General features: G+C 34.2%; 1 protein-coding gene and 1 long non-coding RNA gene across 4 annotated transcripts; one reads left to right on the plus strand and one right to left on the minus strand.

Moving 5' to 3' along the window:
* Positions 1-3,397: 3,397 nt before the first annotated feature.
* On the minus strand, positions 3,398-5,172 carry LOC115958041. Its single transcript, XR_004084442.1, has 2 exons — positions 5,132-5,172; positions 3,398-3,582 (listed from the first exon to the last, which is right to left on the minus strand). It is a non-coding gene; the product is annotated as an uncharacterized LOC115958041 (long non-coding RNA).
* Positions 5,173-7,719: 2,547 nt separating this feature from the next.
* LOC115955657 (vacuolar protein-sorting-associated protein 33 homolog) lies at positions 7,720-18,517 on the plus strand. Of its 3 annotated transcripts, none has more exons than XM_031073881.1 (22): positions 7,720-7,857; positions 7,948-7,987; positions 8,276-8,356; positions 8,622-8,816; positions 8,900-9,010; positions 9,127-9,192; positions 9,389-9,496; positions 9,612-9,656; positions 10,548-10,604; positions 11,038-11,132; positions 12,212-12,263; positions 12,414-12,470; positions 12,905-12,967; positions 13,058-13,164; positions 13,933-14,055; positions 14,208-14,289; positions 14,414-14,484; positions 15,283-15,363; positions 17,163-17,220; positions 17,307-17,365; positions 17,723-17,816; positions 18,129-18,257. In XM_031073881.1, the coding sequence occupies exons 1-22, from the start codon at positions 7,805-7,807 to the stop codon at positions 18,147-18,149; spliced, it is 1,719 nt and encodes a 572-aa protein (XP_030929741.1). In that variant the 5' UTR covers positions 7,720-7,804; the 3' UTR covers positions 18,150-18,257. The 3 variants fall into 3 exon arrangements, with proteins under 3 accessions (XP_030929741.1, XP_030929739.1, XP_030929740.1); XM_031073879.1 differs by having other exon boundaries at positions 7,722-7,857; positions 18,163-18,517; XM_031073880.1 differs by lacking the exon at positions 10,548-10,604 and having other exon boundaries at positions 7,722-7,857; positions 18,163-18,517.
* The last annotated feature ends 1,215 nt before the right edge of the window (positions 18,518-19,732 follow it).

The raw sequence follows: 19,732 nt of genomic DNA on the forward strand, positions 1-19,732 counted from the left end.
AGGGGTCGGATTCAAGTAGATCGGAGTCTATCTTCGCCGATCTTAGTAAGAATAGCCGGATTTAATCAAATATCTGAGTCTATCTTCGCCGATCTAAGCCTATCTTCGCTGATCTGAGTCAGATCTAACCATATATCGCCGGATTTGAGAAAATCTGACGAAGGAGGAGAGTAGATCTTGGCCAAATTTGAGTGAATCTGAGCAAATACCATCAGATCTGAGAGAAGGAAGACCAAGGGTGGCCGGATCGGAGCTAAGGAACACCAGAAACTTGCCGGATCTAGGAAATTTTGGCATTTTTTTAGCATTTGTCGGTCGGATTGGGTGGCTCGGGTTTTAGAGACTGAAACCCACCACTCGACCCGCCGAAGTTGGGTTTTAGAGAATAGGAACCATCACCGACTGTCGGAGGTGTCGGATTTGGTCGTGACGGGTCGGGTCCGATCGGTTTGGTCGGTTCGGCCAGGTTTCCTTAAGTTTCTTAATGGAAACCCAAGAAGGCAAACAAAGAGAGAACATATAGGCCATGTTTGGTTTAGAGAGTACTCAATTTTCATATCTCAACACTCAAACTCATTACCCAATTCTCATATTTCTAACTCATCACTAAAACTAACAAACCAATAGTAATAAATATGTTTCCTTAAAAAAAAAAATACAAGTATATAACTATATAACATATTTTTAAAGAATTTATCATAATAACATTACAAAACAATTATCCTTAACATAATAAACTTTCAACAAAACCAAGTAAATAAGTTCATTAGTCATTACATTTACATCCAAATGGCAAACAACTACTAAGTTTAACAACAAACAGAAAATAAAACACTAAACAAACAGTGGTCATTGATGATACTTAATGATTAACTTTAAAATCCAAACACAATTATGCAGGCAGGGTGTAAATAAATAAATAATACGGTGCTTAGAACAGAGCAAAACAAGTTGAAATAAAGCATGTAAATCAATAAATAATAAGGTGCCTAAGCTCAGAAGAAACCATTATGCAGACAAAAAATTTCCAATCCTCAATTAACTTTCAAATAGAACCCAGATTTAGATTGAGCAAAACCCAACCGATATCAAAGTCAAAAACTTCAAAAATCAACTATAATAATGAAGTTTACCCCCCAAAAAAAAATTATAGGATAAAATCAGAAATCAAAATCAAGGAATTACATCCATAATCTCATATTCCAGTCATCTAGATTACTATATGTTTAAGCAATACAAAAACAGATTAAGAATTAACAACCAAGCAAAACCCATCTCATATCAGAGTTAACAAGTCCAAACCAATCAAGTCTTTTAAAGAATTCTATCTGTGACTTATTAAAACCCAAGCAAAACCCATGAACATTACAGAATATTAAAACCCATGACTTATTAAAGAATGACTTCACATGAACTGAGAATTCTATCTGTGAAGTCACGGAAGGAGAACTTGAGATGAAGTCGAGAACATGAACTGAGAATCTGAGATGAAGCCGAGGAAAAAAAAAACAAACAAACAAACAAACACAGAGAGAAAATGATCAAAATAAAGTAATCAAAATCAAAATCAAAAGAAAAGAATATTAATTATTACATTACCTGATGAAGCCAAAAAAAAAAAAAAAAACCAGAACCGAGAAAATCAAAATGAAGTAATCAAAAGAAAAATATTACCTTCAGACGCTGAGAAGCAGAGAGCAGAGAGGGCGAGGGCGAGACCGATTATGCGAAGGAAAAAAAAAAAAAAAACCCAGAATACAGCTTCAGATGCCGAGAGGAATGATGAGAAGGGAAAAAAAAAATTCAGAGGTGAGACCGTGAGAGTGAGGCAGAGAGAGTGAGGGATATTCAAGATTTCAGAGAGGGTGAGCTTGAGAGAGCTTGCTTTTAGAGAGTGAGGCGTGAGATGACAGATGAGAGTGACGGTGAGGATGGAGGCTCAAGTGAAAGAGAGAGAGAGAGAGAGAGAGAGAGGGCGAAAATGGCCAAATGGCCATAAAACTCTAACTATATAGTTAGTAGTTTCGGTTTGGAAACTATATCATATACTAGCATCTCGAGTCTTCGAGACTCGATTTTGGCTTATAAATCGAGTCTCAAAGACTCGATTTCTATGGTCCAATCTGGCATATTTTTTCACGTGGCGATGACGTGGAAATCGAGTCTTAAAGACTCGATTTCTAAGTTTATAATACCTATAACTAAAGCAACCTAGCCTAGCCAAAACAGAACATCAGAGAAGAAAAAAAAAAAAAACTAGAAACAGAAAGAGAGAAGATCGAGATTGGTGTCGGTGGCGCGCATGGTGCGCGACGCAGGCCGCGCACTGTGCTCGACACAGGCCACGCACTGGGTCGCGCACGGTGCGCAGCCTGGGTCGGTCGCGCACCGTGCGCGACCCATGTCGCGACGGTGCGCGACCCAGTGCGCAACGGTACACGACCCAACGCGCGACCTAGGTCGCGACGGTGCGCGACCCAGCGCGCTAGTCCCAAGTCGTGCGTGGCCTAGGCCTGCTTCAGCTCCTATCTGATCTGATTCTTTTTTCTCCCTCTAATCTGAGTCTTCTTTCTCCCTCTGATCTCTTTTTGGATTTCTTAAATTTTTTCTGGGTATTTAGGCTTGTACCAGAGACGATGAGACTTAGAATTTTTTTTGGGTTGTAAATCGAGTCTGAGAGACTCGATTTCCAAGTGGGCAACAAATGCCAGATCAGGACATGAAAATCGAGTCTTTGAGGCTCGATTTATAGACCAAAATCGAGCATCTTAGACTCGAGATGCTATTAATTGATATAGTTTCCAAACCGAAACTACTAACTATATAGTTAGAGTTTTATGGCCATTTGGCCATTTTCGCCGAGAGAGAGTGAGTGAAAGTGAGAGAGTTAGGGTTTTTTTTTTTTTTTTTATATATGGGTTGGGTATGGATATTGGTGAGAGAAAGTAAGAGAGTGACGGTGAGAATGGAGGCTCAAGTGAGAGAGAGAGAGAGAGAGAGAGAGAGAGAGAGAGAGAGAGAGAGAGAGAGAGAGAGAGAGAGAGAGAGAGAGAGAGTTAGGGTTTTTTTTTTAATACTAGATAGAGCTGCACGTGCCGCTCCTTTGTTTTACTAAAAAAATTATATTTTTAATTAGAAAACACAAAACCACAAGGTTTTGTACTAAAAAATGCATAGATAATACTAATTTCTTAATCTTAACAAATTTTTCTACATGATTAGAATAATTACATATAAGATACTGATTTATCTATATAATTAAGTTATCTTTTTAGAGCTATACAATGTAAAAGTATAACCTAATCATTAATCACTCTCCAAGAACTTCTAAAAGTTATTAAAAAAAAAAAACTCCCCCAAGAGCTTTTCTAAGAGCTACAATGAATATCTCCTTTTCTATTGTTGCAGTAGCACCATAACAGCAAAGCACTATAGTTCTCTCCAGGTTGTCCTTGCATGCTAAAGTTGATCCAATCTTTTCTTCTTAAAGGGATTAATTTTGAATGTTTGATCTTGAAGTTCAGCAGAAAACCTGTCACGACCATAAATCTCTTATCTTACCAAGTGATATTGTCATGCCACCTAAAATGAACACAACAATCATAATCATAGTTAGTTTTATGATCGTATAACAAAAACTTAACCAACCGAAAGTCCAACATGAGGGCAATATCAAATTTTAAAAATAAGGTAAAAACCAATGATTTAAAACACTAAAACATGAACTCAATTAAAGGTTGTTCTTTTTATCCCTCTTAGTTAACGATTCCACCAAACTCTTTCTTAATGCATCCTAAAACTATTACAATCCACATATCAATAATCCACAACAAAACCTTTGGTCAAGAAAACAAAAAATAAACATTATATCTAGGACTAAAGTACAAAAACGCAGCACTACAGCTAGTTTGGATATTTAAATAGAATTTTTCATTTTTCAAAAATCAAATCAACAAATTAAGCCACAACCCAACTCGAGTCAATAAAACCAACATCAAGCTACTTGGAACAGCTAACAGTTAACACTAACAGTACACGGTAATAGTTCCATAAAGCTATTTACAGGGCCTACACAAACAACGGAAAACTATCACACACAAGTCATATCAGACAATTTCCCTAGACTCAAGCAACAGACCTTGCATGGATTACTCACTAACAACTCTCCAAAATCAATAATCTCTAAGAAAAATTCAGCAAAAAAATGATGACATGATTAGGTTAAATGACTTCTATAATGCTAGAAAACATGTATGTTTTTCTTATAGTTCTCACAAATGACAAAGATTTTTAAATTCAGCAGGCCGAACTCCCATTAGATTGAGGTCCTTTAGCTGGCTGTCATACCAAAGAAAAGAATGGAAGCAGTACAAAGGGTATGAAAGAAGAATGCAATCACTAATCTATAAGTATCGGTACCTTCAAGAACTACCAATTTCATTAACATTTCAAACTCTGTTTTAAATTGTTCAAGGTGTAGTCTAAAAATTCCCCATGCAAATAAGCTTTAGCCATCCAATTGTATGATAGTGTTTTAGGGGTAAAATGAATAAAATTGATTAGGATAGGGGAATTATAGATTTAGGTAACTAATATAATATGTTCCCATCACTTAATATGCTGCATATTATATGTAAAAAAATAATTTATTCACACATCCAATGTTAGAGCACAGATGACAGCATCCTCTAAAATTAAAATAAATTAAAATGTAGGTGATTGCTCTTTGATAAATCAGTAAATTCTCACTGAACAAAAGAAAGCTATATACAAATTAACAGCCCTACGAGGTAGTAGAACCAAACATATCACAGATCCCAAGCTAAAAGTACAAGAGAAGACACTAAGGCAACTGTAAAATAGCAAAATCAACCCAAAAAAAGTATAAAGCACAATGTAGGTCCTGAAACAATTAAAGGTTTCTAGTTAAAAAGACAAAATACAAAGTATTTGTTTCATGTAAAAGACTCACCAGTGATTTGCGAAATGAATAAACCAAAGAAAAATTTAGAGAGATATAGAATACTAAAATACGTAAATTTGTTAAATATTAATTAAAACTTTTTTAAAATTAATGTATTGTAAGATTTAGTCAATAGAACTAAAGGAGGAAAGAATAAAGTGTAAGTACCCATCTCAATCCGTCTGTATCCATGAATGTTCTTCTAATTGCATTCAAAGTTCCAAATACCATTAGAATTCTACTAAGGCATCAAAAACAAAGAAAAAAACCAAGAACTGTTCAGAGCTTGGCACTTGAGTATGTTATACACATCAAGAATTAAAGTTTCTACAAATCCATTAAGAGAATAGAAAAGAAAAGAAAAAACGAATCATACAAAGATCAAGAATGAACCAGTAAGTGATACAAAGCTGTTAGGCTAAAAATAAAATAAAAAAAATAAATATTGTTCACGTGGCCCATCAGTGGCCCAAATTTTGATCAGTGTAAGCCTGGCCCAAAAAGCAAAACTTGCATGACCTGTTATAAACAAGAGAATATCAGTCAGTTATCCACTAAGTCAGAGAGCAGTAGAAGTTACCAAAAAATAAGGAGAAGTGCAGTAACTATTTTGTCTACTATAAATAAAGATTAAAAGTATTATCACAGAGGACACAACAAAAATCTGAAAAACTTGATTCACATACCCAGTCAATGGAAGGATAACTTCATGTTTGTAAGTGCGTTTGCCTCACATGAATTATCAAAGTATAGTTTTGTAATTTAACTTAGGTGTTTGTGTGACTTGAATTTTTCCTACTTGTATGAACTTGAATTCTGAATTAAGATATCTATATATTGTGATTACATTGCTTGTTCCCTTATTTTTCTTAGTTGAATATTTTATACTTTTGAAGTCCTATTAGTTTAGGCAGTGGCAGAGCCCATCAATTTGGTGCTAAGTTTTGTCTAATAAGTAGTTTATTCCAAGAAAGTTTGTATTCTCACAAACAAAAGCATAAAAATTGATCACTTGGCAAAATTGTATTTCTAAAAATAAAGATCTTGAAAATCCAAATCAAAATTGAACAATTTAACTTCATAACCTCTGAAAACTCCTAGAAATTCACAATAACAATAGAAAAAAAAAAAACAGAAACAAAAACATTTATGGGTTTCATCATTTGCAGTCAGATCTTCCTATGTTGATACAGTACTCTTTCTATATATATACAACCATAGGGAGAGAGACCTTTATTTAGAAATCATGCCCTCAATAAAATACACCAAAAACAAAAAACAACCGCTACATCTTCTCCATCCAAAAATTTAGTTGTTAAAATTTTAAGAAATGAAACCAAAAAGAATGGAAAGAAGAAAAGAAACAAACCATAGAGAAAGACAATTTTTTTAGAGAGAAAGACAATTTTTTTAGAGAGAAAAAAATAAATATAAAAATACTTGAAGTGTGATTTGAGTAAAAACACCAAACCCACCCCACTCTCCATCTCTCAGATTTGTCCAAAGAAAAGAGTGAGATTACTCTTTCTGTATTTTCTCACCAAGCCTCTCTCTCTCTGCTGGCCTCTCTCTTCTTCAAACAGTACATACCCCACTCCCTGAGCCAGAAGATAATTTATTTCTCTCTCAGTTTTGTCTTTGTTTGGTCTCCCACTAAAACCTCACCCAAACGCACCATTTTATTCACCAAAACTTGAATAAACCAAAACACTGTAGATAGAGTTATTCGCTCTTTTTATATAGTTAGTAGAAATAACACGTGCTTGATCTCCAACAATAGGGCTTATTTTTCTAAAACTGAAAATATTTTGTTGAAAGTACTGTAGATAAAGGTAAATATTGGTTGAAATAGTATAGTGGGACCCATAAATAGTATAAAAAAGTATAGTGAGACCCATGAATAGTAGCAAAAATAAACTAAATAATAAAATAAATTGGCAAAAATAATCATACCAAACGTACACTTAGTCATGAGTTTTTTTTTAGCTTATTTGATAAAAGATGTACGGATTTTATTTTCAAAATAACACAAAATTTCAAACAATTTTGTTAGTTAGCATAGTTTCCAAACTATTTAGGAAACTAACATCTCAAGTATTAGAGGCTCAGTTTTACTGTAGCAACTCGAGTATCACAAAGTCAATTTCTATGAAAATTCACGTGAAAATCGAGTCTGTGAGACTTGAGTTCCACAAAAACACAAAGACAAAAAAACAACGAAAGATCAAACAGAGAGATCAAACCAAAAAACCTTACAAAAAACATAGAGATCAAACCAAAGAGATCTTTCTAACGAAACCCAAACCATGAAGACAAAAAAACAACAAACTAGAGAGATCAAAACCAGGTGGCGGCGGCGGCGATTGAAATCAAGCTCTCGGCGACTTTGGGTGGGTTTCTTCGTTCTTGTTGTTGATTTTCTCTTTAGGTCTTGATCTATCACCAAAGTTCTCCATTTGAGCTTCCCTAAGTTTTGATTTCTTTTGTGAAACTTGAGTCCGTAAGACTCGATTTTCACGTGATTTTTCATAGAAATCAAATCTGTGATGCTCGAGTTGCTACAGTAAAATTGAGTTCTAAATATTCGAGATATTAGTTTCTTAAATAGTTTGAAAATAATGTTAACTAACAAAATTGGTTAAAAATTGGTGTTATTTTGAAAAAAAAATCCAAAGATGTACCAAGCTTTAATATTGTTCAGCTCGGTTCGTTCCAAAGCCCAAATCATGAAAGCCCAGGAAACAGGGTCCAGGCCCATTCGAAGCTTTCAACTTCTGCGATCGTCTTCTTGTGCCAGCGAAGAAAAGAGAAATTCCCTGCACAGAGAGAAATTTCGCTCCAATGGCTCAGATTCCGAACCTAGATAATGCTCCTCTCAATCTCACATCTCTAAGGTACGCTAAACCCTAATTTTTCCACAGCAATCAACTTCTATAACAACAATTCAATTCTCGTTTGCTAACTGGCCTTTGGTTCATATTCAGAGAACAGTCACAGAAGGAGCTCCTAAACATCCTCAAGAATGTGAGTCTCTCTTTCTCTCTATCTCTTTATCATTTCTCTGTTTGGTTCCCGAGAAAAAATTATATAGTTAGTAGAAGTCTCTGGCTGTTTTTCAGTTATAAGTGGAATCTATGCTTTCCTGGCTCCCAAACATTGAGGAACATCGGATTTAGGATTCTAATTCAGTTCGCATTGCTTGTTTATCACTAGGAACATTCTAGTGTTTGAAATTTTGTTGAAATTGATGATAAATATTGATTGATTGATTGATTGATTTATGTATGTATTTAAATTTTCATGGATTTTTAGATTCGAGGGAAGAAGTGCTTGGTTATTGATCCGAAGCTCGGGAGTTCTCTCTCATCGATCATACAAACATCGCTTCTTAAGGCATTTTCTCTCAAACTCTACTTACATCTTCAATGGAATTTAGATTATACGAAGAAATTTACACTTAGTCATTACAATGTGCACTTGATTTTAGATTTTTTTGGAATCATTATAAATAGCTTTGTTTAGATTCAGTATTTTATCTTTGAAAATATTTTGCTGGTGAAAAGTATAGCCTGGCTGAAACTAGCAGAGCTCTAATGAATGGGAATTATCGATAATAAGTAGCTGCTATTTTTGAGAAATTTCTGCTAATTACAAACAGGAACATGGGGTTGAGTTGCGGCATCTTTCAGCTGACCCCCTTCAAACTGACTGCATCAAAGTGGTTTTCCTTGTCCGTTCTCAGCTTGATTTAATGAAATTCATATGTTTGAATGTTCAAGATGATGTATCGAAGGGATTTCAAAGGGAATACTTTGTTTATTTTGTCCCTCGCCGCACAGTTGTATGTGAGAAGGTAAATGTTTGTTGGCAGTCTTTCTGTTTGTAAAACCCAAGCTATGTGTATGTATTTATGGTGAGTAGCCTTTGGTTTTGCAGATCCTTGAAGAGGAAAATGTTTATAATTTGATGACTATAGGGGAGTACCCATTGTACATAGTTCCATTGGACGAGGATGTTTTATCATTTGAACTCGACCTTGCTTATAAAGTACGTAAAAATTTGTTTTTGTCCATTCTACTGATTTCTATTAATTATTTCTCTTTGTGCTTCTGATGTCTTATTTTTTTTTTTTGATTTTTTTTTTTTTTTTCCGTACATCTTAGGAAAGCCAAGTCGATGGTGATACAAGCTCACTTTGGCATATCGCTAAAGCCATTCACAAGCTTGAGGTCGTAAAATTTTACTAGTGTAATTTATTAATTCATATAAGGGATGAAACCTTAAAATAATTTGACCTATAAAGAGAGAATACTTATTTGAAATATAATAAATCTTTTATGAATGCAGATATTTAATATGGTTATATGCTCTTCTTGTATATTTTTGCATTTACCTGAAAGGTTTGCATCGATTTATGTATTATAGTTTTCTTTTGGAGTGATACCAAACGTGAGAGCCAAAGGCAAAGCATCAGTGCGTGTTGCAGACATTCTAAACCGTATGCAAGCAGAGGAACCTGTTAACTCACCTGATGTAATTATCTACAGCTTCAAGCTCCTTTTTATGCAAACTAAGTTGAAAAAAATGCATTTTTATAAAATGATGCACACTTCACTGCCTCCCACTAATGTTTTGTTCGTTACTACAGATGGTTGTGCCAGAGATAAATACACTCATCCTTTTAGATAGGGAGGTAACCTTTTCTTCGTCCCCTCTATTTTACCGCATGTTCTCTGATGTGAAGTCATGCTAGTTGCAAATGATATGCAACCATATGTTTAAAAATTGTGTATTTTCTTAACCTACCTTATGCCTGGAGGACAAGCAAATTTTAAAACCTTGTCGAATTGGAGAACAAGCCATGTATGGTTGGTCCTAGAATTAATCCAATAGAGAGATAAAAAATGACATGAAATATAAGCCAAAAGTTTACTAAAGACAACTCAGTGCACTACATGTCGAAATAAAAGGGACCAAAAATGACATTAAATTGAAAAACCTATATTCCAAAAGATGACTAAGTGCGACCTCAAAAGAAAAAAAAAAAAAAAGAGAGAGAGAGAGAGAGAAGAAGATGACTAAGCACAACTAACAGTACTATAAGCCCAAAATGAAAATGAATAAAAATACCCTTTACGTTAAATTAAAAAAACCAATACTTTATATACTTAACTTCATTAAAATATTGGCTTGTGGGTTTGGTTTTAATTTGTTTTAGAGTTGAATCTGTATTGTTATTAAAAATGAATCAATTTCCAAATAATTTATTTCCGTAGGCTCTTGTCAAGAATTTCAGATTTAAATGCTTACTCTGTTCTGTAATACCACAAATCCAGTTTCTTATCGGAAGAAGAATGTAGAGAAATATAGAGAAGTTGATAATAAAGAAAGGAATTATAAGTTCTTATTAAGAGCTGGCAGTTTGGCACACTTCAAAATCTGATTCACATATTAAAAAAAAGAGAAGGTTTTAAACTAGTTCTCATTTTTGAGCTACTTTTGCAATGCTTAGTTGTAGATTTATAATGTCTATGATATTATAGATCCTTGCTGTTGCTTAAAGTTGACCATTCCTCGGCTGCAGGTGGACATGGTTACTCCTATGTTGTCTCAATTAACGTATGAGGGGCTACTTGATGAGGTAAGCAGAGGAAGTTGGCCCATACTTATGCAATGCATAATTGTTACCTGGCATGATAGTTATGACCCTGGAATGATGTGATTGACAAGTTTAATGATTTATAGTCCTCATATTGTCCTTATACAAATTCAATTAGCTTGGTGAAAACTCCTCCTCCATTAAGAATTTGACTTTGTTTTTAACATTGTGTTTTTCCTTTATCTTATATCCATTCTGGTCAAAATTACATTACATGGACTTGTGAGACTACTGAACCTCTAATTGCATGACCATCAGATTGTTTTAGTTTTATTTATGCTCAAGCTAAATCATTAAAGCTCAATCTTTTAAGAGAAATTATTTTTGTTACTTTCTTGCATGGGCCTGAAATGGGATACCTATTGGTTCTGGTTAAATCGATTTTGTTATAACCTCTCTAATACTTTTACTGCAGTGTCTGCATGTCAATAATGGTTCTGTGGAGCTGGATGCATCTATCATGGGTCTCCAACAAGAGGGAAAAAAGATAAAAGTTCCACTTAATTCAAGGTAAATTACTGTCTCTGCTTGATATATCTTGCTGCTCTTGACAACAATGACCAAGCTTTAGTTCCAAAATTTTGGGGTTAGCCACAGATCCTCAATAAACTAATCATGGTCAGCGACATGATTCTTTTCCTCCATCTATTCAATCCAAAGTCATGTTCTTTATTCTTTTTAATTTTTGTTTCTAGTTATACTGATTTTTTTTCTAAGATATGGCTAAATATTACGTTCAATTTGGTGGCTAAGCCTCAAATTCTCCATGAAGCTATGTATGTGTGTGTATTTAGTTATGTATACTGTTCGAAAATAGTTTCTAAACTTATCGTACGTATGGATCAAATAATTGTATTAGAATATGATATGCATAATTTACTAGAAAGGCATACAAATGAGGGAACAAAGAGTACAAAATTCTGCAGATCCTATGAGGATAGCAATAAAGAAACCTTCGGTTTCACATGAGCATATCACAAAGCATCTTAAGAATTCCAAAAATTGAGTTTCAAAATGTTTATGCTCTTTTTGTTGTCTCTCTCTCTCTCTTTTATTTTTTATGAAATGCTTATTTTCCAGAATAACCATTTAAGGATGAAAAAGCTAATATCTCTGTACTATATCTAATCACTAATACTCATGAAATTTTGGGGGTAAAATTGTGGCGGCTAAGCCTTGGATGTTCTAATGTCGTGTGGAGTGTCCTTTTTTGTAGATTCACTTCCACAGTTCCACAAAGCCCTTTAGTCCTAAGATAGTTATTATATTACTTCCCTAGTTTTAACAGATGCACCTTAGAATGTTAGATGCTCCAACATTTTAATGTTGTTGATACCTTGCATACCATCTGTTAGTTGCAGGTACATAAGGGAAAACATCAATTTGGTGCCAAACTATTATTTATTTACTTATTCTATTTTTCTTGGATTATATGTTGATGCAAGAATTGCCAGTTGTCCCAAATGCTTTCACTAAATATATCTTTTCCTTCTTGGTTTTTTAGTTCCTTTCCACTTCTTTATTTCCAACTTATTTCTCTTCTTCCTTCTTGTCACATTCACTTACTGCTGATGGTCTAAATTTGTTAGTGACAAGCTGTTTAAGGAGATACGGGATCTCAACTTCGAAGTTGTTGTCCAGGTTGATCTATTTAAACCAGTTTACATTACTTGCAATCATAGCTTATACTTCAATTTCCAAATCTGTCTCTTGTCAGTTGTTTAAAAAAAAAATCCCATTATTCTTCTTGGAGTTCTATTTTCTTAATTGCCATCTGCAGTATGATTGCAGATTCTACGTCAGAAAGCAACATCCATGAAGCAGGACTACACAGAAGTGACAACAACTGTAAGTGAATGGTTTAACATCTGAACATTGCTGTCTCTTTTGTGTTTATGATTGATGCAAACTTGAATATTTCCTTGAGACTGATGTTAGTTCTACAATACATTTGTCCAACTTCACTGCTATAAAATTCAAGTACCTTAGTAAAATATGTATTAGCTATAGTTGTTACTTACTTGTTTGGATGTAATTGCATGCATGGTTGAATAGTTCAACCCATAATTGAGGGGATTAACATGATTGTTATGTGATTGTTTACTTATGAACAAAACGAAGAAGATTATTTATGTGTCAGATGATGTGCACTTTCAACTTCTTGTATTATACCACACATACAGTTCTCTCCACAAAACACAATCAGTATCTCAATACCTTCCTTTCTAGACTGTTAAATGATTTTGTAAATGTTTTCTAACGGACTGCTATGTTGTGCACAGACACAGTCAGTTTCTGAATTAAAGGACTTTGTCAAAAAGCTGAACTCATTGCCAGAAATGACTGTAAGTATTTTCCTACTTTTAATTTTTCATTTTCGAGATCAATATGTGTGTTTCCAATTGATTTTAATTTTCTGGAATTTGTTGCTTCAGAGGCACATAAATCTTGCTCAGCATCTGTCAACATTCACATCAAAGCCAGCCTTTCTTGGGCAACTTGACATGGAACACACAATTGTTGAGGCACAGAGTTATGACATGTGAGCACAATTTCTACTGTTATCTCCAACTTTTGAAGACCTAATGTGTTGATTATATGCTTTTCGCTTTATAATATATGTGAATATACTCAATTCAAAAGCATGCTGATTGGGTAGTAAATGGTTTACTGAATTTCAGGACTAAGGGTTGATGCTCTGCTTATGGCCATGTAGTTATGATGTTATTATCATGTTTACTGAATTTCAGGAGTAAGGGTTGATGTGCTGCCTATGGCCATGTAGTTATTATGTTATTATCATGTTTGTTTGTTTAACAATCAGCTTATGGTCTTTCTGTTCCTGACACATGTTTGACTTTCCAGAAGCGCCAATTTTTCTTAACCTAAAACCAGATTATTGTTTGTCATCTTTGGAATGCATCAAAGCTATCCAACCACTCTACTCAAAGAATTTTTTTTTTTTTTGTTGGATTGACGAACTGTGCTGGCATCTTTTAGGTGCAGCGCACTTCAAAATTCAATCAAGTATAAATAATAAATGTCCCCCCTTTTTGATTGGTGATAGTACCTGTTCTGAGTCTTCTGACCTGTGCTACTTGTATCATATGGAATAACTGAAATGGCATTTCATTTTTCTTTTTTCTTTTTAAGCAATTGTATTTATAATCTTTCTTTGGTTACTAAAATCTATGCATTTTTGGTATCTTCAAGTCATTTCTCAAGATCAACTCCTTTCAATTTGTCATAGATACGAATTATGGATTCTCAGTCCCCTATCCTAATTTCCAAAAGCATGAAACTAATGCAGATGCTTTGAGTACATTGAAGAATTGATCCATAAGCAGGAGCCTCTTGTCAATGTCCTACGCCTTCTCATCTTATTTTCCATTACAAGTTCTGGGTTGCCCAAAAAGCAGTTTGACTATTTGAGGCAAGACTTCATGCATATTATCATTACTGTTAATTCCTTGGGGTCTTACATATTTTGATTTTGTTGGCAATTGAATTTTGTAGCAATTTTTACCTATTTACTACTGTGGATGTGTATTTTTATTGATTTATTAGTTTCAACTCTTGGTCTAGGAGAGAACTACTCCACAGCTATGGATTTGAGCACATGGCGACACTGAATAATTTAGAAAAAGCTGGGTTGCTCAGAAAGCAGGTTTGGTGTCATTTTGCCTTTATAATCAAGCATTTCCTATATTTGATTTTTATAGTCAACTGGCTATGTTAACTGGATTTTATCAAATTATTGGATTCATGGTAACATCATCTTAACCTTGCAGGAGTCAAAAAGCAACTGGCTGACAATTAAACGTGCTCTACAACTTGTTGTTGAGGACACTGATACAGCCAAGTATTATTCTATTTGACCTTGTGATTCGGTTCTTCTTCATAATTGAAAATTATTAAGAGTTTGGTCCACATTTACGTCTAGGGTGGTGGGCTCATAGCTTGCATGTCTTACATTCCTCAAACTGATTTGTGCCCTTTTAGCGTACCCAGATTTCGCAATATGGCACAAGTGAGCACCTACATTATTTAATCATTACTGGGGTGGCTCATTTGATAGAATTATATGACCTTATTGTTCATGGTGTGCAAAACCAAACACTAGGGGGGATGATGCACTGTACAGCGTCATAGAATTTTTATAGGCATAAGCTACTTTGGTAGATGCTGAAACACTTATTGGGTGGGCAGAAGTAAACTATAATAGCAAGATGGACTTGATTATAAGCTCAATATATAGGTCTTTTCATGGTGGATTTCATATTCCAGTGCTTATATATTTAGAAGTTTTTCTTAGAAAGCTGTATGATGATGAATTATGGATATGGCGGCTCTTTCTTTAGCCAGTTTTACAATTCATATCTATTAAGGCTCTCCTTCCCTCTCTCCCTTTATCTCTTTTGATTCTCATTTCTTGGTGTCACTGAAACAAATTCGCAGTTTCTGGAACTACTTGCACCATATTTATGCATTCCAAGCTGTTCCTTATTACATAGGAAAATATAATACACTTAATTCTGAATCTAGCCATGTAAAATGTTTTTAGGTTATTTTATTTTATTTTATTTGTGTGGGTGTGTGTATTTCCCCATAGCACTGTTGTGTTTCTTACTAACTTTTTATGTGCTTTCTTATGTAACAGCCCGAATGATATTGCCTACGTATTTTCTGGATATGCACCTCTTAGTATTCGTCTTGTTCAGCATGCTGTGCGGTCTGGATGGTCAGATTGATTCTTTATTTGCTATTTTTTTTTTTTTTTGGATAGGTCATTTTCTAAGTTTCTTACAAGTTCTTGTTGTCAGCAATACATATTATTTCCTTTAACCTAGGAAAAAAAGATAGATTATTGCCTTAATTCATCAATTCTCTTTAGCCTAATTCTTGTTACAAATTGACTTTTGGGGCGAATAATGGAAAAAATAATTAAAATATATATATATATACATATCCTGGTCTTATTTTAGTATTGTTGTTAATATTACTAAATTGAAAAAAAGAAAAAAGAGGAAACCTTATAATGTTCAAACCAAAGCAAATCCCATTAAAAAAAAAGACCAAAGCAAATCCAATGTGACTGGCAGCAGCCTCTTGAAGTGGATCAGTGATCCCATCATGCTTTAATGATTTATATTAAATCATCATAGTTAGTTCTAGGTTCCGTAGAACCTTACAATTCTAAAATTGCCACATTAAGTGATTAGACTCCAATAAGGGTCTTGGTATCAAAGCTCACGCATCATGTGATACCTCAATTTCTGGGGGTGTCTTGATTGTCTTCATAAATAACATATGAAGGTTTTTTTCCCCCAAATTTTCACACGCACATTTAAACTCTGCCAAATTTTTTTATATTGAGAGCATTGCTATTATTTTGTTGACATTTGAAACATGATGGACACAGCCTCTTCCTTGAATACCTGTAACAGACAAGCTTATTATGCTATCATGTGTAGAGTAACCGAGCAAGGATGGCTCATTTGTATTTATATAATGTTTACACATGCTTTGGTTCTGCAAAGTGTGATAGTTGTGATGAGATCTAAGGCTTTTTTTTTTTTTTCCCAATAATAATTTTATAATTTTATGTTTTTATGCTTTTTTTGGCTAAAAGTTCTCTAACACTCGTTTGGGAGTTCATAAAGGAATGGAATGGAATGAATAAATCATAGAATAGATGGAATATAATGAATTTAAGTAATGGAAAGGAATGAAATGAAATTAAGTAAAGTTGTTAGGAAGTTTTAAAATAGAGCAATGAAAGGTAAGTAACCTTGTTTGAGAGTAACATAGAGGGAAATGAATGAAACCATTTTATCACAATATTACTATTAGACCATTATTTTAAAATAAATGGCTGAATATATAAGGGTATTTTGGGAGTTTTAGTGAAAAATTTCATTAAACTTCATTCCATTCCCTTTTATTCCTCCCAATTTTGGAGGGAATGAAAATTTGAAGTTTTGAGGGAATAGAGAGGAATGAGTGTTCTATCTTTACTCATTTCATTCCCTCTCACTTAAACTTTTGAACAAGGGAATGGACTTCGTTAAAACTCCCGAACAGGGGAAAGAAAGGAATATTCTAAAATTATTATTTTCAATCCATTCCATTCCATTCCATTCTTTCCTTCCTCCCAAATGAGGGTTAAGGCTATGTTATCTTTGTATGTGGCGTAGTAGCTAAAGTCTTTTGGTCTTAGGTGTCTGAGACAAGTTTCATTACCTGGCAGGTGCCTAATATGTTGATCTCTTGATCCTATGGCATTGGAACATGGCCATAACATGGCCTTTGTTGAAACCCTCAACCCCCTGAATACCCCACTTATTTTGTGGCCCATAGAAATGTCTTGGTTCCATTCATGGGATAGAAGTCAAGACACCATTGTGACAATATCTACAATTGTTCTAACTGGTCTTTTACAACAATTACCACAATTGATTCTCGCTGCTTTTGGATTATGAATTTGAACTTTTTAGGAAAATTTTATTTTCTCTTGAAAGTAACAATTTGACCCTTCAGGCGTCCTATAGAAGAAATCCTGAAGCTGCTACCAGGACCACATTCAGAAACAAAAAGGGTAAACTTCTCATGATCATGCACTCTTTGGATCTCTTTTCTATCCTCGCAATTTAGGTGACTCTTGTATGCTGTACTATTTTACAGGGCAGATTCTCAAGCAGTCCATCATATGACACCTTGCAGGCTTCAGCTAATATAGACAAGTATGTTCAGCTCGTCCTAGTATCTAGGATTCTTCTTTATTGACTTTCTTATGTTGGGTCATTTTGTCTTTAGTGACAGCAAATCTTTTAATGATGATAAGCCTGTACAGATGAACATTAGACTTTGCTGATAATATAAGGAGCAGTATCACATTCCATTTCCATAGCTGAAGCAGTTGCCCCCTAATTTTTACTGTAGTTTTATTTTCAAATACAATAATGTCACTTAATATAAGTATGGGATTGAGGATGAGGTCATGATTTCAAAATCCATTGGTGCACATGTAACTTAACAATAAAAAAGAAAAAAGAAATGCTATACTCTCCTTTATTCTGACACTTCTTGACATAATTCAGAGTTGCTGATGGAAGGCGGTCTCTAGTTCTCGTTGTCTTCATTGGAGGCATAACATTTGCAGAGATTTCCGCTCTTCGATTTCTCAGTGCTCAGGTGTGTCAAATTTGTTGCATATATGGAATCTACTCATCTGTTTTATCAATTTTTTGAATTGTAACATACTGTAAAACCTTACCATTTTTCTTCCAAACTTCAAAGTTTTGAAATTTCTGAAGGTCATTACCAGCCCTGATTTGACTAACCGGTGATAATGGTCTTTTTGTTCTTGAAGTTATACTGTAAATGGCCAATCAAAGAGTAATTTTGTTACAGATATGACAAATTTCATGGAATTGTGCATCTTGCTTTAGTGTTCCAGACTGATTAACCAGTTACAATGATGTCTATTTTCATCCTCATTTTTAGGTTTCTATAATGTTTGAGTAACTTGTTCTTGCAGGAAGGGATGGCATATGATTTGATTGTTGGGACAACCAAAATTGTCAGTGGGCATAGCTTAGCTGAAACATTTGTAGAGAGGTTGGGCTAAGGTGAAATTTTTGTTTGTTTTTTCTTTTTCTTTTTGTAAAGTTTTACTGGCTATGAGAGTAGAAACTGAGGGTTGTTGGCCTGACTTGAAGCCCTTGTAGGGCATGTTGAACTGATTATATATCTGTTAGCTTGTTGAGAGTAGCGTGTACGGTTTTCTGACTTCACCTTTTCTGTATTGATTTTGCGAGGTCAAATCCCAGCAACCCTTTCAAGGAATTATTTGGTTTGAATTGAAAGAGAGTATTTCCACATTGTTGTGATTATTTTTCTATGGCTAATGGCTTTCAGCATTGCATACATGAAATTGTGAAGAAAGTGTAGAGCATGGAATGCCTTAGGTGATGTTACCAGAAAAATGAAAATGGAGTCCATAATCCTAATCACGATGATCAGATTTAGAAGCAAGCTTTCTTGCTTTTCATCTACAACCTATATAACACCTGATATACGCCATCCTTAAAACATATTTCTTCGTACACAACAAGTCCAAAAGACCATGTTTAAATTTGGGTGAAATACATTGTTAATTTTTGAAGTTTCAAATGCATGCTATTAGTTATTAAATTTTAACAAATAAGCAATAATAGTCCCTCTTACTACTTATGTTAGTTTTCTTGTCTATGTGTCTAATAGAGTGAGGACATGACATGACAATTTTTTATTATAAAAAAATCACACACATGCTTGGATCTGACGGAGAAATCTGTTTAATTTGGGTCTTTCCCCAATTCAAACCCGTTAGAAGATAAACCCTTGTTCACACAAATCCGATAGAGAGAGAATGCATTTGTGTGCTGGCTGATCAAGGCAATTGCATATATTGCTTGGGCTGTTTTTTGGACTTTATTTTTTTGCTATGAATGGTCTAATTAATGAAATAATGTTGTCCGTAATAGTTAGTTTGGATTAAGGGGGAGTAAAGTAAAGTTGCCGAAAATTAGAGAATGCAATGGTAGAACAGCCTAAAGGTTGAACGTAGCATTTTTGAATCAATTAGAAAAAAAAAAACCCAAAATTATTTGCCAATAGCCCATCATCAGTGCAAGCCCAAGACCCAAATTTGGACCAAACTGACTAGGACCTATTAGACCCAAACCGGTTGGGACCAGTGGCCTATAGGTTAGGTTTAGTCAAGGGTTGTAATATACCAGTCCGGTCCTAAAAATTGCAAAAGATCGACTGAACCGGATTGTTTACATCCCTAAACGTGCAATTGGTGTAGAGTGCTAAAATTAATTTTTGTTACCATTTTATAAACTTACCAAAACTATTTATTGTCAATATATATATATATATATATATATATTCAATTAAGGCTAATCAAAGAGATTGCCCCAGTCAGCACATCAAAATTACATAAAGGATTATTTTAACATAAATGTTTTCGGCTTGAAGATGTCTTGCTAAAACAAATATGATGAGGTTTCTATGAGGTAGATTCTTATTATTTGTGTTTTTTTTTTAATAGAGGAATTCTT

The sequence above is a fragment of the Quercus lobata genome, chromosome 8 (genome assembly GCF_001633185.2).
Source record: "Quercus lobata isolate SW786 chromosome 8, ValleyOak3.0 Primary Assembly, whole genome shotgun sequence".
NCBI lineage: Eukaryota > Viridiplantae > Streptophyta > Magnoliopsida > Fagales > Fagaceae > Quercus > Quercus lobata.